This window comes from Simochromis diagramma, unplaced genomic scaffold (genome assembly GCF_900408965.1).
Source record: "Simochromis diagramma unplaced genomic scaffold, fSimDia1.1 OVJJ01000685.1, whole genome shotgun sequence".
NCBI classification, from domain to species: Eukaryota; Metazoa; Chordata; class Actinopteri; order Cichliformes; family Cichlidae; genus Simochromis; species Simochromis diagramma.
In genome coordinates this window covers 17542328-17567239 of record NW_024387477.1, presented here as the reverse complement: position 1 = coordinate 17567239, position 24912 = coordinate 17542328, and the positions used below count along the sequence as shown (strand labels likewise).

Sequence of the window (24912 nt, the reverse complement as noted above, 5' to 3'; positions counted from 1 at the left end):
TGTCGTAGAGGTTTCTTTTGGTAAATTTAGATTCTTCCGTTTCATTATGAACTCTTATGAAATCTCTGAACACGAAGCGGGAGGCACACTCATCAAAGACTTATGCTGTCATGCAGCATTTGTTGCCAGGGCACCTTTGCCTTTGAAGAAATCCAGGTGGATTAGTTATTGATTCCCCATCATGACTGTACATCATCTTTTTTTCCTTTTATTTTCACCTCTAACCAATGGGGAGAACACTCTCTCGGTCTTTTTGTCTGTCTTTGATTTTTGACGGCATTTCTGCACGAGTACACTTTGTCATATGTTTCCTGCATGTAGAGTTATGTGAGATTTTTATGTCAGTTCTAGGTTCATTCATTAAACGGGACTGCCTGTGCCAGACCACTTTCCCGAGACATTAAAGTCTGCCTCTGTTTCATCCACTGTGAGCCCAGAATGTATTTCTACACTGCAGAGTCTTTCCCTGCCTCCAGCCAAGTGGGTTTATCCAGACAGACAGCTGGATAAACAGACTTCTGTGGGCATAGCCTTCAACTCTCTGCAGCCTCTCAAAGTCTAGTGCACATCTACAATGATGACAGTTTTATTTCTGTAGATGGACTGGGTAATGGTTATGTATATTAGAAAGTTTTGTGATGTGTGTTTGTGTTACACAGAGAGAGAGATTGGACTCGGGCAATAGGCGTGAGGTTGCACATACTGTATGATTTATGATCTTTATGCTGCAGAGGATTTTTGTGGTCTGCTTCCAACTGGTGCTGGATGGTTCCTAGAAGTTGCTTGAAGGCTTTTGTGATTGATTTTTTTTCCTTTTGTTTGCATTGTATTTACCTAACTAATTCAGTGTCCCCATACTGTTGCTGCTTCTGTCAATTCTGAATAAATGAATATATCTGTTGCATTTATGCATGTCCTGCAGGAGGGATCCGCTTGCTTTTCAGGGGTTTCATACTCTTTGATTTCCTGTTTTAAAGGGTTTTTGTGGATGTGGAAAAAAGAAAAATTACACTCAAAACTGCCCTCTGTAAAATCAGCATGCTGAACTTTGATTTTTTTCTTTTTCTTCAGGAATTGAGTTGTAGTAACTGATTACCATCTTTAAATGTGCACAAAGTAGTACTTGAACAGAACTTTGAAAAGAAACACTAGTTGACGAGTTCAGCGCCTTGCCTGATGGACTAACAGTGCACCATAAGTAGCCTAGTTTAGGAAATGTCAAACTACAGCCTGCTGCATTGATGGAAGGAGTGTTATTCTGGCTTATGTAAATTACATTGAATTGTGCAGACCAGCATCAGCTTGAGATATTTAAGAAAACTCTCACCCACCCCCCAAAAAAGAGCAGAGAACAGAAAGAAACCAGAGACTAGAAAACCAGACGCATGCACATATGCAGTAGATGTTGTAACTTATGCCATTGTGCTAATATTAGTTCATAGGTCTAATAAAATAAGCCAAAGAAGTAGTTACTCACATTACAGCCACATTGAAGCCCCAAGGTACCAGCTAGGTGTGGTAGGTTTTAGTGTAAAGGGTAAATGAACACGATAGCTTGGAGCCTACTAGTACAGGAGGTTGTTGACAAGGCCTAGCTTTTCCACACAGCTCAGCAGAGAAGTACAACAGTCCCGGAAGCAAATAACACAAATCATCTGAGGAGAAGAGGCAGCAGGGCAAATTGCATCTCAGCAGGGGAGGAAACGCACATCCAGTACAAATGGCAAACTCTATTGATCGGAAGGCCAGACTTCAGGACAATTGAATGTAAAGAATCTGACCCACGTGTGACAGCGAAGGTGGGGTCTATTGTATCTGTAGGAAGTATTGATTGGAGTGTATGGTCCTGAACTCTAACAGTGTCACTTTTAGTGAAGTCGTGCTATTCTGCTGACTGTGTGCAGTGTGATCTAGTATGTAGAATACCAGCAGTTCAAATAGTAAGGTGAAACCTTTCATTTGTCAGGAATTCAGAAGACTCAGAGGTAATGGAGTTTGACAGTCAGTCTTCCCCCAACATCATGGGGAGTGATCCAGTGTTTGAAAGTGCCATGGGAATTTTAGAGGGGGAGGTTGTAGTCAAAAACAAAAAAGCTCAAGTTAATCTGGTTATTTTTGTTCTTATAACCAGCAGTAATACAACTGGTTACATTACATGGTGCAGTCGTCTGAGCTGAATGCTCGTGGATAAGTTGACATCTTTAACAGTCACAAAGCTAAAAAAGTGAAAACTGTGATAATGGAACAAATGTTGCAAACAGTAACTAGAACATCTGGTTTCAAGATTTTTGAGATCTGACACAGATATCCTCCGCATGTCCTCCTCCTAGGGGCTTCACCTTGTATTTCCCCTCCCTTCGTAAGTATTCCCTTTAGTCCCACACATCCAGACTATAAGCAGAACCAGATTTATGGCTATAGAGTTACCCCTGTACATTTCTCACTACATATAGACCTCCCAAGATGGTTTTAGTTATTTAAGACAGTATATTGTAACCGCCATTCTGCAGAGCATTTGGCCTGATTTGAAGCCTGCACAAGTCCCCGATCTTTGTTTGTTTCTGATACAGAAAATCGAAGTAGTCTCCTTCATTTTTGTATACACAGTTATTAGGCTCTGTTTTGAGAGAGATTCTATAATTATTACTTGTCGCTCAGTGTCTCGCACTTCTAATAATGCCAGTAATGGATCACTATATTTCACAGACTTTATCTCATGTTCTTTTTCTTTGTTCGTTTGTTTTTGATATGAATTAACTATTCAACTAAAATGTGCACCAACCAACAGCTGGTGCCTGATGCCACATTACAAAGAATATAAACGCATATATACGTAAAATTGTTGTTTTTATTCTTGGTCTCAGAATATTGTTGATGGATTCGGATATACAAATATGCTATATATAAATAGTCTTTCAGATCAAACAGTGGTCAAAATTAATTTGGCTTTGCCCATCAAGTCCCAGTTACAAAGAAATAACCATTGCAGTAATTTCTTTCCAATAATATGAATACACTGTTAGAGTGACCACAGCAAGTAACATTTTAACTCTTATTAGGGTCAATACAAATTGCCAGTTATTGGCTATAAGGTTAAATCTGTTTTGCTTAACCAGTAACTTTTGACTGGCTCAATACTCGCACCACATTTTAGAGGAGTAAAAGACTTCTGTAATAATCGTTATAGTAGATGTCTGTTTTCACACAAATGATGGCTTTGATTAGCTAATTTAGTTTCTCACATTTGGAGACAATTCTACTCTTTGGACAAAAGAGAAATTTGTAGGACTAACAGCAGATGCTGGCTTGGCCGCACACATTTCACCATAAGGAAAGCATTCGACACTTCACACACACGTATTTGCAAGTTTGTCAGAATTAATTTAGATGCACATATATTTGCATGAATACACACACAAGCTCAAACACTCTGGAGAATATATAAGCAGACTCCAGGGACAGACAAGTGTTCCCTGAATAAACAAACCTTCCTTTGTCTGTCGCTTCCCACTCATCCTCTTTCTTTCCCCACAGCTGCCACGAACCCCTGCACCACTGTACACACTGTGGAATATATAAAAAGTTAGTGTCATGCCTCATTACTCATTTAAAAAGGACTCCTCATATGATAGGATATGAATCTGGGCTCTCTCGTTCTCACGCATTAGCTCACCTGGATTAACATCAGGAAATACATTACATGACAGTCATTCCTTTGCCGTAAGCGTTTTCCAATCCTTGGACTGAAAGCTGTGTCCCTTTCTGCTGACTGCTCAGAAGCAGCAGTGGGACGATGCCAGAGGTTTTTGGCTGCACGTAGGCGGACAGAGCGGAGAGGCAAAGCCTTCCCCTACCTCGACTATACAATACATGTGGAAAAAAATAGAACAGTACTTATAGAGCTGCTGAAACAGGACTTTTCTGACCGTTCTCACCAATCTACTTCAAATGTGTTTGCCTGTTGTAGGCTATATATTGTTAAAAGCTGGATTTCTTATAGAGATTTGAGTATACAAGCATCAGATGAAGACAATGGACTTTGGAGGGCAGCATAAGAGAGCTGATTCCTATTTGGATGTAATCGAATAGAGAGATGAAATAACTTTTATGAACAGCAAGTAGATAGTTTCTCTCTATCCTGCAGCTTGCAGCTCACAAGAAATGTTGCAGTAAAAGAAATTAAGTCTGAGATGTTCATATGAAAATGTAAAGGGGGTGACTTTTGGTAGAAATTGAGCGAGGCGGCCTCTGGTAAGGTTCCAGGTGGCATGGGTAGCTCGCCTCATTAAAGAATATTATCCAGCACTGCCTCACGGCAGCTGCCTATGCCCCCCCCCCACCACCCACCGCTGACTCTGCTAGAAGGGACGTTTACCCTGGAAATCAGAGAGGAGAACGGGGGAGGGAAGAGGAGGATGACATTAATAGCCAGGAGCTTCACATAATCAAATCTGCGCGTCTTGATTGACGGGCAACTCAGAATGTAACTAGAAAAATTTGCATTTCCTGCGAAAATGCAGTGTGGATGCTTAAAGCTGAAGCTGTATGCAAAAAGTAGCTGAAAAAGCTGAAAAGTTGCAGAAATTGTAAAAACTTTGCAGAAGCAAAAGAACTTTGCTAAAATGGAATAACTTAGCAGAACTGCAATATCTTAGAGGAAACATAATACTTGGCAGAAATACAATAGCATAGCAGAATTTAGCAGAAATATTGTAACTTGCCAGAAACATGATAACTTCTCAAAAATACAAGAATTTAGGAGAAATAGTATAAGATAACAGAAAGAATATATTTAGCCAAAAATACTTAAACATTACAGAAACACTATGATTTAGAAAAATAGTACAACAGAACAGAAATATTGTGATTTACCAGAGACACTGTGATGAACTATGAATATTGTAATTTTAAATTAAGACTGTTTTAGCACAAATATTATAATTTGGCAGAAATACTATAATTTAGCAGAAATACTATATTAAGCACAAATCCTATAAAAAGCAGAAATGGTATGATTAAGCATAAATACTACATTTAGTAGAAATACTTTGTTTTAGCACAAATCCTATAAAAAGCAGAAATACTGTACTATGATTTAGTAGAAATCTTATAAAATAGCAGAAATAGTATGATTTAGCACAATAGTAATAAGTTAAACAGAAAAATTGGAAAAGCAAAATGGACAGCTGAAAAAATGCTGAACATGCTGAGGGTCCCTCAAATATACTTGTTAAATGACAAAAATCAGCAAAAAAATTTATTACAGCCACACAATCACAAATATGTACACATGAGGAAACACACATGCACAGAGAGACCCACACACAAGATCCAATTCAGTCAACCAGTCTAAATATATTGAATTTAAATCTTAGAATGAGATCATCCCATTAAAGAAGCTTTATCTCTCTCTCTCTCTCTCTCTCTCTCTGTCACACACACACACACACACACACACACACACACACACACACACACACACACACAGGGAGAGAGAAGTAAGTTTCTAGGTCAGCCTGAGAGCTGCTGAATTTGAATCCACCAATCAGAGAGGCTGTGCACTTTTCCCCACCAAAACAGGTGCATCTGTTTACACACGCAGCAGCACAGAGAGAGACACAGGATTATTGCAGTCTATTTCTCATAGTGAGGACTCCCCTCAAACAAATGACCATAATTTCCTAACTGTAGGGGCTAGAGCGGTCATTCTTACACCGTTTTGTTCAGAAGAGATGGGGGAATCTTCAAGTGTTGACAATTTATCATTAAAATATGAATTTTTAGAGATATATGACGTGGATGACTTGTTGACTTAGAAGCCACGAATTCCCCAATATGCAAATTTGAATACCTGGAGCCCACATATATGATTGGCTGGCTGGGAAGCCGTGCAGGCCCTGATTTGTGGATTTGAATTCCTCAGCCCTCAGATATGATTGGCTGGCTTCGAAGCCATGAAGGCCCCAATATGCAAATTTGAATGCCTCAGGACACTTATATGATTGGCTGGGAAACCGTGCAGGCCCTGATTTGAAAATTTGAATGTCTAAGTCCTCACAGAGGATTGGCTGCCTGGGGACCTGGCAGAAATATATAGAAATACTATGATTAAGCATAAATACTACATTTAGTAGAAATACTATGTTTTAGCACAAATACTATAAAAAGCAGAAATACTATAATTTAGCAGAAATACTATATTAAGCACAAATCCTATAAAAAGCAGAAATAGTATGATTAAGCATAAACACTACATTTAGTAGAAATACTATGTTTTAGCACAAATACTATAAAAAGCAGAAATACTATAATTTAGCAGAAATACTATATTAAGCACAAATCCTATAAAAAGCAGAAATACTATATTAGGCACAAATCCTATAAAAAGAATAAATACTATAATTTAGCAGAAATACTATATTAGGCACAAATCTTATGAAAAGCAGAAATAGTATGATTTAGCAGAAATACTGTATTTAGCACAAGTACCGAAAAGTACCAGAAATACTATGATTTAGCAGAATAGTAATAACTTACAAAATTACAAATATGGAGGCATATTGAAACACAAATGCACAGAGGGACACACAAACACAGGCTCTAATCCAGTCAACCAGTCTAACTATATTCAATTTAAATCCTACAATGACATGCTGCCAAATAAGGGCAGGGTCCTCTCTCTCCCACTAAACACACACACACACACACACACACACACACACACACACACACACACACACACACACACACAGACAGACACAGAGGGAGAGAGCTGCCGAATTTAAATCCACCAATCAGAGTGGCTGTTTACGTTTTCCCGCCAAAACAGGTGCATCTTTTTACACACGCAGCAGCACAGAGAGGCACAGGATTATTGCAGCCTATTTCTCATAGTGACGACTCCCCTCAAACAAATGACCATAATTTCCTAACCGTAGGGGCTAGAGCCGGTCATTCTTACACCGTTTTGTTCAGAAGAGATGGGGGAATCTTCCAGTGTTAACAATTTATCATTAACATATGAATTATTAAAGATATTTGACTTCTAATGCACCATAACTGAGCAGAGCGAAGCAAAAACTGCCTTGACTTGCCCTCAAACAACGCTTTCTAACTCTAAATCTATTTGGAGTATCGATATCATTCTTTCACCGTAAGAGACAGCAGGCTTTGGTGAACAGTCATGGAAATTTTCAGGTCTCTGTGGAAATCCAAAAAAAAGTTATGACGAGAGAAAAAAGTGGTTCATTTCCAGGGTTTGAAATCTGAAGAAATCTGAGCGAAGGACAAATTTCCTACCCTCAAACAAGTCCAACTCATTTCAGAACGGTAATAGGTGAGAAAGAAATTCTTGAATTGTGAGCGTCAGGGGTGTCTGAAGATATACCGGGACAAGCCTCATGTCTTAAAGTCGCTTCGTTAAGGAGATATGACGATTCGAATATGCCTCTCATTACAGAAATCCAGCGATGATTTTGAACAAACTCTCCATTGACTTTCTATGCAGAGTTTTGAGAGTTTGTGTTGGTCTGAGGAGATTTGCCAAAATTCTATAAATCCCACAACAATGATAGTGACATTTCCTGAAAGCCAGCAAAAATACCTACGTTTTGATGTATAATTTGTGGAAGTTGAGTGAAAATTGAGCAAGTAGCAAACAGTTGTTCGGACATGAAGTGAAAATTGCAAAACCTTCAGTGGCACACTGGAAGCCAAGAGCATAGCAACCATAACAACGCATGTATTTTGTGAAAAATCACAATTGTGCAACTCAAAACTTTAAGAGGCATAAAAGTAAAACGGTAAAAGATTTGAAATAGCTGAATCATACCTGAATAGCCCAATAATTTGTGAACATTTTAAAGTTTGAATGGTTGCTCTAGGCGAAAGTATGAGGAAGTTGTTAGGTTTCAAAAACAAGCAAAATTTAGCAGAATTTTGGAAGTTTCCCATTCATTTCAATGGGACAAATTAAAGGAAAAAAGCTTAATATTTTAAAAAGTATAATAGCAAAAAATAGCAAAAGTCATAGCGATCATTAGCAGAAATAGCAGAATAGTTTAAAATTTGAACGGCGAAAATCGGCTGAAAATTGTGGGACTAGTTAAGTGCCAAAAAAAGCACAAAAAGTGGCAACTAGAATAATAATAATAAAGAATAAAGAGAAACAGGAACTCAATAGTGTGGATGCTTTAAGCATCCACACAATTACTTTGAACAAACCTTCAGGAACTAGATTGTTTAACATCAAAAGAACATCATCAAGAAGAACAAGAGGAAAATGAATGAGAGTAGAATAACCTCAGAGGCCAGCGTTGTGTGTGCACTCATGCATGTGACTGTACAAGAAAGAGGTGTTGCAGGAAGATGTTTGTGCGTTTCAGTTTTCCACACTGGGAGAAAATAGAGACTAAAGCTGAAAGACAAGCGTAGTAAACACAATCAGACAGATGTGCGGCTACGTGTGGGTGGACCCAGCCCCAGGTATCTTTTGTTTTTCTTACACAAGAGGACCCTCGTGCTCTCTAAATCTCTCTGTGGGGTTTCTACCGAGTCAGAGAGACCTCTCCTTCAGCTCTCAATGAGTTCACACTATTTTTGCTAGTGTGACGTGTATCTCCACCAAACTGTTTAATATGCATCATTTATACAAAAATGTTAATGTTTTCTAAACACAAGAAAAGTTGCACTGAAAATCACTCGACGCCATTTTTACCTTAAAGATTATATTTTGAATATTAGACGGTAGTAGTCCAGCTAGTCCGCTGCCAAATAAACAGCCATGTTTAATGTTAACATTACAAATCCAGAGTCTCAGCGCCCAAGACGGTCTCTTTAAATTTCTTGTTTTGTTAAAACGGTTCAAATATTTTGTTTCTTGCAACTCAACAGTGTGTATTGATTAGTTCAGAATGGTCTCCTTGTATTCTGTTGGTGGACTGATTGAGTAACTGACTAATCATTTCATCTCATCCTTGTCCAATTGTGCTGTTGTTGAATCACAAATCTGGGTCTTGTTATCTGGGCTTGCCTCTGAATTAGTGCTCCTTTTGCTTAACTGGTTGACTGAATTAAACGTAAGTAATAGCCTCTTATAGCTGCCCCTCGGTTTTTTGTAAATTTGCAATTAAGTATCATTCCATTATTGTTACACCCACAGGCTTCCGAAGCTTCGTTTATTAAAGCTGAATTGACATCGTTGTGAAGATGTTTCTGTTTCTGGGAGCAACAGTTGTTTGTGCCTTAACCCACATGACTTAGACAGTTTATCATTTTTTATCATTTGTTTTTGCAGCATTTCTGCAGCACACACGCGTCTCTTATACATCCTTTTTTTTATAACTGTGCAAATCACAATGGTTGAGAATCACATTGGCCTAGATTAATTTTTTCTCTTCATTTGTCTTTAATTTAGTGTTTGTTTTAATTCTTCAGTTTCTAAGATCCTTTAAATGTCTTCCTTCTCCTTAATTCGTCTCTCATTACAAGTTTTGGCAGCCATTACTGTGGTTTTTGTGTTAAAGGTGTGAAGGGTGATGGCGATGGAGCTATTTGGTTGCTTGTCTTTTTATGATTATCACAGTGGAGCTTAGTACTTAGAGGGAACAGGTCTTTATTAACCTCTTTCACCTTGACACAGCCAGCTGTGAATGGGATTTCAGATTGATTTAAAATTTGTATTGATTTTCTTAAATGCCGCATATATTAGCCTGCGTTTTTGTTGTTGTTTTCCTCTCCCCCACTAGGATGACTTGGGAAAACAACAGATGACAGACAAATGACCCAAGTAACCTCAAACACGGGACTTTTCCTGTGTTTTCCGACAGCAATTTAAAGCCTGACTGTTTTTGCTAATTTCCACCCTCGTGTTTTATTTTTGGGCTCTAGTAGCTTTGTATGGCTCACATTTTAAAATCTTTTCCCCCTCCTCTCTCTTAGTGGGCCTTTGTGTAGCCTCTCAGTTCATCCACTGTCTGAAACAAGCCATTTTAGCACCTTGCCATTTCCTCTCCTCTCAAACAGAAGGGTTTACATGGTTGCGAGTGGATAAAGCGCTTCTGCTGGCAGACTGAGCTGTGTGCCTGAGATGACCATATTAAGGACATGCAGTCTCATTGCTGTACACATCCAGGAGCAGAAGAAAACTGTTGGAATCTGACTGCTTGGAAGTGTTTTGAGCTTTTGGATCAAAGTCATTACTTGTACACAGACACTCTTTATTATTTAAAACTTTAGCTATAAAGCATAATCGGTCCACTTTAACCTTTAACAGAAGAAAACCACAAAAGTAAAATTGGCAACAAAGAAGGATTCATCCACTGCATGTGCTATATATTTCAAGCTTGAACTCTGGTTTTGGCTGAATACTCCTGCAGATTAGTAACACATACACTAATGGCTACGTTCCTGGAAAAACTTTAAAGAATTGAAACTCTAATAGAACGTGGTGTTTCCCTGATTACCCGCCAAGTGTACCAAAGCTAGCTAGATGAGCTGTGTTGAACTATCTCCAATAGTTGGCAGTGTTGCCATGTTCACAGTTATTAATGACTGGGTTTTTGTTTTCTCTTTTTCCTACAAGTAAGAGAAGATTGAGGCTTGTAGAAATGGTAAGGCAATGTGTGAGCCCACCCTCGGTCTCACCTCCAGAGACTTGGTCACCACTTCCTGTCACATTTGAGCACACTGGATATCCTGTTGTTTTTTTTATACTGGTGCAACCACTGGTGCCTGAACGTAACCAAACAAAGAGTGAAAGCAGAGCTTGCAAACAACACACGAACTGTGGTCTTCCAGCTTAGATTTGTGTGATCGATGAGATCTCCTCCTTCAACTGTGTGACAGATTCTGCTTATTATTTACACTGTGGTTGGAACAGCTGCTCATGATTTTGTAATAGTCTGGTGAGATTGTATTGTTTTTGGGGTTGTGTGTTCTTTGGGTTTTTTGGGGTTTTTTTTGCTTTTCTTGTCTTACAATGCACATAATTGCGTGTAGTTATCAGGTTGTGGATATTTTAATATCCATCTTAGTTACAGTGTGCCAAATTTCTTTTTTTCTTTTTTTCTTTTGTTTTTAATCTGATATCTGCAATCAACATCCCGTATATGCTCACATGACCTCCATTACAGTATGGAAATGTAGTAGTAGTAGTAGTAGTAGTAGTATTTACCTTAGTAGGAGTGAGACTTTTGACACATATTTTCTGTAGCAGGCATAAACAGTGGTGCATAAGATCTAATGTAATTGCAAATTCTGACAAAACAGCAGATCCTAAAAACAAAAGCTTAAATTTTCATCCATGTCCATTTACAGGATAGACTGTAAGTAGCATAGGAGGAAATATGTTATGTGTGTTTATATTCATGATGAAATGTGCTCCTTGACCTGTATTGTTAAAAATGGAGATGGGGAGGGAAGCTGCGGGTGCTGTAAATCTCCTTTATTACACTTGATTCTGCTTTATACGTGCTTCAGGTCTCAGGCATTTAATGGTTAAGGATAAATTCATAGGCTCACATTTTCTCACCCTGCCTAGAGGGAACATGAACGGCGCTGCAGTGAAATTGCAGCCTGATGCAGCCACATCGTTTTCTCCATATGAGCTGAGATCTAGTTTGATTTGTATCAAAATGTTATAAACTCACCAGCATGTTTCCTTGTTTTAAAACGGGAACAGTGGAGCTTGGGCAGTCCTGAAGTTCTGAATCTTTTCTTTTTGACATATTGTTTGGCTTTCAGGCTGTTGCACCACCACCCCATCCTCTATCAACCTTTTCTTATCATTCTTGCTGCTCTCCATCTTCCTTTTCTTCACTTTAACATGTAGAACTCATCAATCGCCTGGCAACAGGGGTCCTTATCACCTGTTTCCTCTCACTGTGACACCTGGTTAGAGACTGAGGTCATCAGCACACATCCATCCATTTTCCCTTGATGTAGCTCGCTTTGCTCATTTTAGTTTTTTGAGGCCGTGTTTTTGGGGGTTTGTTTTTTCAGTATCCAGCCTCTATTTCCTTTTTATCCTTCAGCCATTTTTATCAGCCTAACATATTTATTACACCCTCCCCTGCTCAAGGGACCTATTTTGAGCCTTCGATAATCTGCATATTTCTCTATTTGCCTTCAGTAAGTGTCATTTAATTCCTTTACTTCCCTCTCTTACAGTAGATTTAGAGGGAATCACTTATGAGGAAATGTATCTATAGCCATCTATTTCCACTTAATGCTGCAGAACGAAGAACAGTAAATAATATTTTCCTCAATGGATTTATTGCTACTGAAGATTCAAATGAGCAGACTTCAGATCACAGATAATACATGCTACTATTATTTTCTGGTGGTGGGCCCTATCACAATGATTTATTTGCATTGCTGTAAACTGTGACTCATCGTATATGGAGCCCCCAAAGTGCTCAGCATTAAATAAATAAATATGAATGGCTGTAATTAAGCAATAATTTGCAAATTTATTCAGGAGATAATTAAAACTCAACTCATTACTATATAATACATTTTATTTATTTTCATAATTTAACATAAAATTACAGGACTTAATTTGTTTTCATAATGGCATTTTTTCCCCATAACCATTTTTTAATTTATTATGTTTCTGTTTTCTTTTTTACTGTTTATTCAAAGCAGCATCAACTTGGTTAATTCCGAATTGGTTAAGAGACGGGGGAATTTAATTGCCTGGAAAGTATAAGAGGGTAAGAGAGAGGCGGGGAAGCAGCAAGTCGTGAAAAGACATTTGACATTTGGATGCAAGTGAGTGCAAGTTATGCGTCGATGTAGTTTTACTGGAAGCGTTGGTGAATCAGAGGCTGAAGTTTCCCGATTACAAATCAGGATTCAATAAACATGAGTTGGACCCAAAGGTACTGTAAGAACGACACAGTGCAGTTACATGAAGACTGCAGCGACAGTGAAAGTTAGTTGCATCATGTTTCATGTCAGGAGGAGCTGAAATATCCCAGCAAACTGTCAGTTTTAATTCCGTGATCATGTCATGTGGGATGGATGACTTGTCTGTTCACATCATTAAGTATGCTGTGTGAAACGTGGACCTCAGAGGTTGACACTACAGTGACATGTCTGTTTAATGTGCATTTAATTAAATCAAAGCGTGGTATTTGAAGCGAGACATCTCCGTTTTATATTTTAAATTGCCAAGGTAGATGCAAAAGGGTTTTTTGATTTACATTATTGCCCGTTAGGGGCAGGCGATATCGCCTCAAAAATGTATCACGATTATATTGTGAGAGGAAATCTGTGATAATGTTCATGATATTGAAATAAGGCGACTGCAGCTTGCAGGCAGTGGCATTTATTAGTGGAAAAAAGTGAATGTCATTTTCCAGCCTTCTTTTTTTTAACGAGCAACAGCGAACAGCTCGTTTGAAGTGCAACTGTATTGCCAGCAGGTGCCAGCAGTAGCATTATAGTCCAATAGTGATACAGAACGGTAACCTAGGAAGTGTTTCCTTAATAAACCTGCTCAGCTTTTTACTTTAATTGTTGTTATACTAGCTTAACCTTGTAACTCTTCAGGAGCCTGCATAGAATAGTAAAATTGAAACAGAAGTATTTCCTGCGTGGGATCTTGTGTTGAGCTCTCTAACTAGTTGCTTAAAGCCATTCTTTTCCACCGTAACCGCATCAGTCCCCGCTGTTTGTTCTTTTTGTTATTTGGATTGCTACTAGCGAGTGCTCCAGCAACTGCCTGTTGAGTCACCAGCTGCTCGTATCTCCTCCTCACATGCCTCAATAGGCTGGTTGTAGTCAATGCTGTGTTTTTGCCTTAAGTGGTGGAACGGGTTTATTTCCATCTTTACCAGGAAGAGTTTCCTTATATATTTTGTAAAATATGGGGCTTTGTTGGAGGTCTGACCTCTTGTAGCCACCTCACTTGCATATTATTGAAGCAGCTCCTTTTTTTTTTTTTTAGGCCTTAAATTGTCATCAGAGGCTGGCACACTGCTCTCAGACATGGGTTTTTTGTTTTTTTTAAATACTGCTATCATTGTGGACAGCATGGCACAGCCCTATGAGGCATCTGATGAATCTGATAGTCCCCAAATTAAGTCTGCATCATGACTACTACCCCAGTTATAAAGGACTGTCTTCAGCAGCAAGAAGAACAAAGTGACCTCCAGCAAATGGTTTAAAGATGACGAAGACATTTTGGGTTTTCATCAAAAATCAGAAGCAGTTAAGACGATAACTCGACAGCTTCTAACACCTTTTAGGGTGGCCTTTAGAACAAGCCTATTATATAAGTCAGAAGCAAATATTTTGATTGCCTTGCCATGTCATAAAATAGTGGTTGTCATAGAAGTAGTACACAGTAATTAACCTGTAATTAAAAGGAAACGACTGACACATTACACATTCATGTGGTTAACAATAGACTGATTTTAAAAGCACAACATGCTACCAGATTGTAACTTTAACTTTGCAAGAAAGATAAACAATAGTGTTTAAGGAGTAGATGAAAGATGCCTGCAGGATGTTACATGTCAGATGAACTGTTACATCATCTTTTGAAGAGCCTTACTTTGACATGTCTGTGACATGTTCTGAAAAATCTGTCACTGAAAATTAATTAGTCGAGTTTTAATACTTTCTTTAGTAATTTCATGGTTCATTATATATTTTACACAGTTTGGTTATTAAATGTCGTTTAATTTCTTTTTAATTTGTTGGATATCGAACACTGTGGGGATCCACACTCCTCCTGTCTGCTCTGCTGAACCCTCCCACTGTGCTGACTGATAGGACCGCATCTGCATATCTACAAATAAACTAAGGAAAAACATTAAATTCCCCAGAAATTAGTTTGCTGTAAGATGTCTCAGATTCATTATTTTGCTGGTTAATTTATGTATTTCCTGATTCCGCTGGTGACCAACATGTCTGGCAATCAGTGAATGTCACCGTCTGTAAAACAGTTTTAACTAGTGTCATTTTTTTTAAACATACAGTATCTCGAGCATCACGTTTTGCATATAACCTTTTGTGACAGATTTGTGAGCAGTGCTCTTGCATGTGCATGCACAAATGCAAAAGCTTCACTCACCCCGCGGCATAATTGTAAACTCCAGATCCTCTGCAGATGATGTTGACACATTGGATGATGTGGTGAGGAGCATCGTTTCCATTTTATAAAGTTCCATATTGAGACTAGTATTCACAAAAAAGTGCAGTGTTTGCCTGTGTTTCAGTATGAGAGTAGATGTGTCCATGTTTCCCAGCCCCAGTGTGAATCAGCATTGTAAATAAAGCTGCTCTGATATGTAGACCCACTTGCATTATCTGTAAGTTCATCATTCAAACAACAGGGGTGACAGAGAAAGAATGACTCAGTAAAAACTTCTTGAAATATGCATGTGGTTTGCAAGATTATTTATTCATGCATGGCTGTGTATTCCATTATGTGTAGGCTGCTTGTGTGTCACTGTTGTTGACAGAGAATCACTCAGGGAATAAGTACGCAATGTGAATGCAACTTAAAAGATTTAGTATGGGCTGAGGTGATATCTGACCAAAGGTTGGTTATTCAGTGCAACTCTGTTTATTGTTACTGTGTAGGTGTTACTTTTTCCCTTTGGAAGGAAACTACTGTTTGATCTCATTCATATTTCTCTCCTGCCTCCAGATTTTGACCCTAGCCTTGGTATGATGGCTGGAATTACCCCCATGAACCCAATGATGCCCGGCCTCGGTATGGTACCTGCAGCTCTCTCCCAAGACGTACCGGTTGTCAAGGAGATCATCCACTGCAAAAGCTGCACCTTGTTCCCCCCCAACCCCAGTAAGTCATAGTATTATGCTAATCCTACACCGGCTCTTTTCTTCTAATACAGCTAAAAAGACCACATTTCTTTGGCAGACATCGGCTTGTGTTAGAGCTTGAGATGCAGCACCTTAATTAAAAATACCTCAAAGAAGGGTCAGGTTTTGAAATGCATTATTTTTTAATTTGGTTTAATTAATAATCTTGTTAATAATTTCCCAGTGTCCTGGACAGCATCTTCAGCTAAATTGATCGGAACATTAGTTCAGATTGAGCATAGATGGCTACAAAGTTGAGACCAAACAGCTGATCTCATCAGCTGGTTTCAATTCCAGCTGACATCAGCTGACCACTGATCATGTTGGTAAAATCTTAAGTAAGCCCTTTTATTTGCATTGCTTTAGCCTGCTGACAGTTGTCGTGCAAGCCACTTTGCAACCCACATCAAGCTCCAGTCTGTTCTGTTTGTGATTCTACTTTCGTGCTTCAATGTCCTTATGCTTTCGATCCATGTGCAGAACTGTAGGGAAGTCCCACAACATCTACGCCAAAATTATTTTTTCACTTTACTGCAGATGCAAAAGAAATGAAAAAAAGAAAGAAAAAAAACAAAAATTGAGGTGTTTCTTGAAGATTTGATCATATTTATCAGTTTAGGTGATTTATTGCTTTGCAGGATTTCTACCCATACGGTTTTGTTAAAATGTTGCTTAGACTTAGTATTACACTGTCATAAACAATGTCAGTACAAGAGAAGATACACCTGTTCACTTTAAGCTGCATTTACATTCTGACAAACACAGTGGAAATTCTCAGGGCAAAAATCTCACTTTGTATAATCTGACGGTATGTGTGTTTCCCAGAGTGGCGTTTATATTTATCTCACCGCCACCTTCCAATTATTCCGAGTTAGGAACCAAAATAGTGGGGGGGTACTTCGATTGATCCCACCTCTGCTTTACGGATTTCCTGCTGCATAAAGCTCTCTGCCTGGGGACTTTTTTCAAACAAGTGCTACATGTCATCTTCAAGGTGAACTGAAAGAAAAGCTCCTTACCACATTAGCATTCACTAGTTTACAATCCTTTTGCAAAACAAAACACACTCCTGAATTTTATTAGGCAAATATTGTTTTTCACGGCGCACATAAAGCTGTTTTAAGATATTCTTGTGCATCTGCTGTATGCATTTTGGCTCAGTATATGTGACAAAATAGAGCAGAGAGAAAAGCAGATTAAAAGTTTAACTTCACCTTGGATCATATTTCGAGCTAGTTGTCAGGAGCAAGTAGAGAAATGAACCAGGTACTTTGTTCAGGGGCACCTACAAACCCTGAGGCTAAATGAGGGATCAGCTTGTCAAGAAATTACCCAACAACTTTATAGCCTGTCACAGTCACTCACAGTCACAAGCGCGAGTGAAAACTTTTTGTGGAAAATGATCTCTTCCCAAAACCTCTTCAATCCTTGGTGGCACATGGACATGAGGCTTAATTGGTAACCTTTTTCATCCTCCTTGTTACTTTCTACTTCCCTGCCTTTCTACTCTGCTCCACTTACTCTTCTCTCGCTTTTTTGCTCCCCAGCTCTACTTATGATCTTTTTGCGTGTCACTTATTCCAGTGTCACAAAAAAGCAGTTCATCTATAAGCCAGGTATTTTAAAATAGGCAGACAATTGAGAAGCTGTCTGGCTTGATTCTTCTCATGAAAGCTAAGTAGCTCTGTAGGAGGTCTACAGGAATGGCTAATGCCCAGTGAGAATTGGCGCCTTATCAAATGGGTTGATTTTGTGTTTCTGTGGCTCTGAGAGTTCTGGTGTCGATCTCAGGTTGTTGGTGTATCTGTCAGGGTCGCATTTTCCAGCTAAGGGAACTGACTAAAACCAGTTCAGGTATTTGGCAAGGTTGTGGTATGTCGCCAGTTTATTTACAATATCTCATCTACAGTTTGACTCATTCTATTTCCATCCTCAAAACTGTTAATTGAGAAATAATTTTAAAAATATGTTGCTGAGCCTTAAGGTGATGACTATCAGGCCAAACCCTAAGAAGTTTTGCACTTAACAGACCATTACAGGACCTTTTGAAGGTGTCTTGAGGAATTGGACAACACATCTTTATGGAGCGAGGCAAGGCCAGCATATCTAACAGACTGCAAACGTAACGCTGTTCTTTGTCTTGTTTCTTCTTTGGGAGGTTTTGCTATGTAAATTACCCTTCTACCAGATGTGGTGTGAACATCTGGCGATCACTATAATGTAAAAGATGGATGATAAGTCAAACCTGGTCTCTTCCTGCTGTTGTTCCGTGGTCTTAAGTGTAATGCTCACATTTCTTGTAGCAGCTTTAAGGCGTGGGCAGTGATCACCTTTACACAGTAAACTGCAGTGGACTGTGTTCTGACACATCTTACACTTGGCTACTTCTGCTTTTGTGTATGTGATTGGACCACACGGGCCAGCCATCACTCCACATCACTCGTTGTCCTTCATTTGATAACCTTTCTGAAGCTACTAACTTCGACCTGTCATTTTGGAGCTGCTCTGAGCAGTCGTCTAGCCATTGCAATTTGGCCTTTTGTCAGAGTTGCCTGAACTCTTACACATACCCATTTTCTCCTGTCTCCAACACAAACTTGAAATCCTGTCTGTTTGCTTGCTGCTTATTACGTTCCAAGCCTGAGAGGTATCATTGTTACAGGATCAGTGTTATTAATTTCACATCTTTATATGTGGTGTCATTGACGATTATCTCACCTCGACTGAAAAATTCAGTCAGCTAAAGGACAGGGCTGGACGTGGCATGTGGGGATATATCTGGAGACCTCTGAAGCTAAAAAGAGAGTCTGACGTGCAGAAAACGGTAGAAAACCGCTTTATTTAAGTCAATACTGTCAGATAGTTAAATGCACAGTTGCACCGGATACTGTATCAGCTTTTATTTAACAGGCAAGAAAGTTTACCCAGTCTTTCATATCAAAAAATGGTGTTTTTTATTTTTGAGAATAGGATCTTGTCAGCATCTGTCTCGCTAAGGCTGTGTTGTCTTCCCAGTATGACAGAACTGACGGGTGAGTGAGAGGAGAACATTTTGATAGCACTGAATCATTATTTCATACTGCATGCTGTCAAAAGTGCTTTGAGATGCAAAATAGTGGTGGCCGGGACAAATCGTTGGGAGATGAAGTTATTTGAAGTCTTTGTCATATGTTTACCCAGAGAACATATAATACAGTTGGATTATACTTCACCACTGAGCCAGTATAAAGCTTGCTGTTAATGGAATGTGCATGAATCACTGTTACAGTAACTAAGGACTGCTGCTTGGAACCAGAGCCGTATTAATGTTGCTCACGGTTTGAACTGTAACAGCGAAGCAAACACTGGCATTAGCTGCATTGAGGCGTTAAGCAAATATCACAGGAAAGTACTCGCATCTTGGCAACAAGGTTGCATATGGTGTCCGTCACAAGTAGTCATTACCCTCTAGCTGCACACACTCAACCTGACACCGCATGCAGCATCCTCGCTCACTGACCTTTTAGCTGAGCAACAACAACCCTTTCAGCCTTCCCCCAGCTCTTGTGCTTTCTCGCTCTTCTGTCTTCTCAGTGTGCATAACCTTACAATCAGCGTACATCCTCATCAAGCCCTTCTTCTCAATGCGTCCCCCCTCTTGACTTCAGTCAAACCCTCTCAATTCAGCATTGATCACTGGTTCACCTTCTCTACTGCCTCTTTTGCCTGGTCGACTATATAATGCTTCGGTGGTATTGTAAATGGTTTGCAAAGGCTTTGCTCCCAGTATTTGGACCTATGGACCCACTTCAAAGCTTGATAACTGTTTTTCTTATCCAACCCTCTGAGGATGTTGTTAGAGAAGTTTGTATAGTTATCTTTAAAGAGATTTTAGTATTCTTGCAGTGTGTACCAGTTCGACATATGAACACATACAGTATAAAATATTTAGGAAGGATGCTCAGAAGTGTTTGGTTGGTTTGTTTGGGGTTTTTTTCTCCAGTTTCTTGGCTCATTATTGATTTTGATGCATTTCGTGCAAGCGTTGTGCGCCATAAGCAGGGCCCCATTGTACATGCCAGTGCTTCATGTGTTTGCAACAACCAGTTATTCAGACAGTAATAAGCAAACCGATTAAACCAAACAAAACCAAACAGACACTGATGTGCAGACCGCAGTGTGTGCAGTTGTGAGACAGTTGTGAGACAGTTGTGCCATTTTTCGCCGTAATTCTTCGTGCACATGGCTTAGTTTACCCCTGACAAGAATCAGCTAAACATAGGTACTTGAATGTGTGTAGATTGTAGTTTGTCTTTTGTGGTGGGGCGTGGTCTGCGGGGCCGTGCGGACGCACCTCCACAGCATCCGCAATCACGTCCGCCGTGTTAAAACACGGGACTCAGGGGTTGGTGGAGTGTTTTGTGGTGCGGTTCATGTGCGGCTGGCAGCCTGTGAGCTGCAGCCGCAGCAAATAAAGACGGCTCAAAATGACGATCTGCGGTCCCGCCGTGCCTTATTCACACCACAGTCTTGTAAACTGTTGGCCTTTGAGGGACAAAGCTTCCTCTCTGTGGCATCTTCTCAGACCATGAAAGGGTGTCTGGTCAGTCGAGCTGATGGATTACAATAACCTGTGACAGTGTAGCAAACCACTGGGTGGTCATATGAAGAGCAGGCCATTGGGACAGGGCTGAACTAAAAATTAGCCAGTCTGTTTGCTTTACAGCCACATTCATGAAACTGTATGTGCAGAATAATTCGGTCTAATACAAGAGAAAATCACAGGGTCATTTTTGAGCCACTGGTTTGTCCTTTTGTTATATTATTAGTACTTTCTAACCTGCTAAAATTCTGTTTTGTCTCTTCCATTTAGCCGTCTGCTCAATTTTCTGTTTCTCCTGCTTTCCTTTGTGTGCACTGTCGAAAACACACAGAATGTTTTTTAGTCATTTGTTTTGTATGATTTCCCAAATGATTTCCACAAAAGATCCCGCAAAAGCTGCTCCATCCATCCTCTTCCTATGCTTCCTTAGCCTCAGGTTCACTGGCTCATTATATTTGCATAAAATGCAATCACATGCACTGTTCATAAATGCTTTGATATCCTCTGATATCATGTATTTACTGTAATCTGGAAGTCACAAATAGCTCATCTAGAGAGTTGTTTCTAATTCGTTTGCATAAAATGTTCGATTGTGATAAACAGTGCGATTCAGTAGCACAGCAGGCAGCCGAGGGGATTGCAAAATGATTTCACTCCTGCTAAGTTTTAAAAGATACACAGAAATTCACAGATTTAGGCCAAAAAAAACCCCCAAGACTTTCCATTGTATTCTTTTTAGATAACTTACAGCATGTCACATTAGGTTATTCCTGCACTGCACCTGTTCTCCCTTCTCTGTCCTCCTTGCTCCATCGGCCGCTCGTGGACCGAAAAGGTCAGTTAATTTGGAAGTCTTTGTTGTATCTGCCAACAAAGCGTTTCTGTGCAATCGCAGCTTTTTCTGCTCTGCCTTTACTTTTTCTGTCCATCTCAACTGAAAAACTAGTCAAATCCGCCAACTCTAGAGGTCAAGGAATGAAACAGACGATGTTTGCTTTAACGGTCACATTTAAAGAAAAGGAGAGGCAGGGGGAGGGATGGGTTGTTGGAGCCTGTGTGTAAAGGTAGAAGAGATACAGGGGGAAAAATTAAAAGAAAGAGATGGTGCTGGCTCCGGCTCAGAGACATAAAGTTTGTTTGCAGCTCTTAACAGTGCTGCATGCAAGTACAAGGAGTTCTGACAGCAGGGGATTATGAGCTGATAAAGCTTTTTAGCCAAAAGAAAACTCTGACTTTGGATCGTTATGTTTTCACAACTAAACTTCCTTCCCCTAACTTTTTTCTTTGTGTGTTACATGATGCTGTAGTATATTGTTGTGCTTATAATAACTAAATAATGTAACAGTTAGCAATATATTGTTTATTATTGCCAAACCAAGGCTTGGCTTTAAACTGTGTCCAAGTGCATAGCCGTTTGGCTCTTTATTAGATATTATGAACCAGTTGTTTCACCGTTATTCCTTATGATCATGCTGTGCATCTGCTAGGTCAGTCAGTAATTACTTGTTGTTAATAGTAAGCAATGAAATTTTACATGATTACATGTTCAGTATGCTTTGTTTAGTATAGACTTTCTAAGGTAGTAGTATCTCGCGAATAGTCAGGCTCCCCAAATAGCATGTGGTTAATTATTTAAAATAAATATGGTAAGATGTTAACTTTTACATAACACAAAACCTCCAAGTGTTAATAGTCTCCAAGTAGCTCAGAATTAAAGCTTCCTACTGTCTGGTATAAAGTTGCCTCCCCAGAACCAAGTAATAATAAAATCCTTTATAACTTCTGCAGTTAACAAGTTCTATTTGTAACACCGTAAACACATTAAAATGATACAGGGTTTATTCCAGTTAAACAAGAAGTCATTACACGTAGAACAATCCCATTTCATACTCGTCCACTTCAGAGATTTTCTGAAAAGCAGTTGAAAGAGGCTGCGATTGTTCAAGGCTACGAAACAATCATTGTTTTCAGCCGACGGAGCTTTTTGTTGTGCAGGATTATCTATGTGCGCAGCCAGTCCAGATGTTTAATGCCCACTGAGTTCCTGTTATCAGGAGTCTCATAGGAATGATCTTTAACAGGCTAATCTGCCTACGAACCTGCCTGCAGAGATTAGTAGGCAGTTATCATTCACTGTAATCAGCGATTGAACAGAAAACAACGCAGAGCATTGAGAAAACCTCAGGTAAATATGTTAACCTTGAAACTTAACCCAAAAAGTCATTTTGGTGTCTAAACGTAACCAAACAACATGTTTAAATGTTTGAGGCTGCAGAACGAAGAATGCCTGTTCTTGTGGTGCAGCACAAAGTAAGAGCATATATAGAACAACATGTATAAGAACATAACTTATTAATGACGACTTTCTTCCTTATTGTTAAGTAGGAGGCTATTGATCGAGAATAAGGCATTAGTGTTTGATAGTAGCTAATAATGATCCTAAACTGTTACCGAAACTGCATCAGGAGTCCACTACCAGTCTAGTTTGTTGTTGAGCATGAGATGAGCCACCCTGCTGAGAACACAGCAGCTCGTGCCGTCCTCTCCTTCATTCTTTTATCAAATCCTGTGCTGCATTGAATCCAGAGCTTTCATTAAAGTTTGAGTTCTTGCTTTACAAGCATCAGTGGAAGACTGTTCGGTTGTTGAATGACAAAACAAAATATAAAGAAACATGAACCATGTGTAACGTGAATCTGAAATTGTATTCACCAGTGCATATATGAGAATAATAAGAATATGAGGGGAGTTTTTTTCTGACTGCACTCTATATGTGTGCACTTGTGTCAACAGATGAATCCTTTAAAGACTGATCCAGAAGGCAGAATAGGAAACTCAGGGTGCTGCTAGACTCTTTCTTAACAGCTGTTACTAGGAAAAAATACTTTTTTGTTTTTCGTTTCATGCCACTACTGAAATCTACTACTAAAAACACCTATATCCTGACCAATCCTCCTCCTATATCTCAGGTATCCAACCAGGTTCAGCCCCATTGCAGAGATTTCCTAGTAGACGTCTAGAAATACAGCATCCTCTGCACTACACTGATTAGCTGGTTCACTTCTCGTAGACCACGCTAATCATATTCATCATGGATGAGAAGCCGTAGCTATTGGAGATTAAATCAGTCAACATTCATCTGTGATGAATAAGTGATTTCTGCAGTGCGAGGGACCCTTCACATTAAAAGATCTGTCACTTTGGGGCCAACAGAATTTCATTTTCATGGATGGGAGGGTTTGATTTTTCAGTTTCTCTTACAAAAAAACTCTTGCTTAAAGAGGTCATTATTCATTAATGATATGATTAAGCTTCATAATTTTTTAGGTCATGAGTGCTCTATTCTAGAATGACTTCACTGAAAATGCACAGCATCACCCTGAGAATTTGGTTTTTGCTTGTATTATATACAGATGTCATCTTGCTCTTTTAATGTTGCTGTGATCTGGCCCTCATTATTCTCAGTCTGAATGTAGAGGCTTTTTCTAAAATGGATTTTTCATTAATGCCCTGCTATTACGCTGCATTTGCTTTTGTCAGTCTTGCTTATTTGGTGATGGGATCCTTTATTATGCTATAATTATTTATTAAAATTTTGCATTTCTCATAGCACCAATGGTCTTCTCTTCTCTTTATTTTAATGGATATTTTTATTGTACATGATAATCCAGGTTTTATTTTTATGGTTGGCTGCAGTTCTGCTTTATTTTCATCTATAGTTTTGACTTGTCTCCATGTTTAATACACAGATGTCTTAAAAAAGACAAAATAAACACCTATTCGATTAAAAGCTGAACAAAATGTTATTATTACAAAGTGATGAAAGGTTTTTTTAATCATTTTCCCTCATTTTTCAGGCAGTGCTGTTGATAATAGTTCTGTTTGTTTTTGTTTTGTTTTTTTCTTGCAATGAATTTTAAAGAAAACCACTTTTCTCTGGCAAAGTCCAATCAATGGTTACCGCTGCTTGTATTGTTTTCATCTTCACAAAGAGCAAAATTCATGCTCAAAATAAAGTGTTTTACCTGAATTGTTCTCGGGTTGCTTGTGTTTAAGTTTAAGAAACATTGCAGAGGACTTTTTTGAACTGCAAACATTAAGAAATGCTGTCGACTAATTAGAGTTGTTAGTTTTTCCAGCCTCGTATTTATATTTCAACTTGATGATGTCTTACACATGGCTGTTCTTTGTCACAGACCTGCCCCCTCCGGCAACCAGAGACCGCCCTCCGGGATGTAAGACTGTGTTTGTCGGTGGTCTGCCAGAAAATGCCACAGAGCAGCTCATCATGGAGGTCTTTGGACAGTGTGGCGATATCACAGCCATACGCAAAAGCAAGAAGAACTTTTGCCATATCAGATTTGCGGAGGAGCCAACTGTGGACAAGGCGCTCTTCCTGTCAGGTAAGAGGTCGCAAATCTAAAGCCTTAATTTTATTTATTGTTTAAGGCCTTACTGATGAAACGCAGTGGTGTGAATTTCTGTAGTTAAAG

General features: G+C 39.2%; 1 protein-coding gene across 13 annotated transcripts in view; it reads left to right on the top strand.

Annotated features, from left to right (window-relative positions):
* Positions 1 to 24912, top strand: part of enox2 (ecto-NOX disulfide-thiol exchanger 2) — a 179420-nt gene that overhangs the window by 120194 nt on the left and 34314 nt on the right. For all 13 annotated transcript variants that reach the window (XR_005693870.1, XR_005693871.1, XR_005693869.1 and 10 more), the window contains 2 exons: positions 15662 to 15817; positions 24616 to 24822. Coding sequence is in view for 10 of the 13 variants with exons in the window: in XM_040016340.1 (XP_039872274.1) it covers positions 15662 to 15817; positions 24616 to 24822 (363 nt within the window). In the remaining 3 variants the exon portion in view is untranslated. The remainder of the gene's footprint in view (positions 1 to 15661; positions 15818 to 24615; positions 24823 to 24912) is intronic.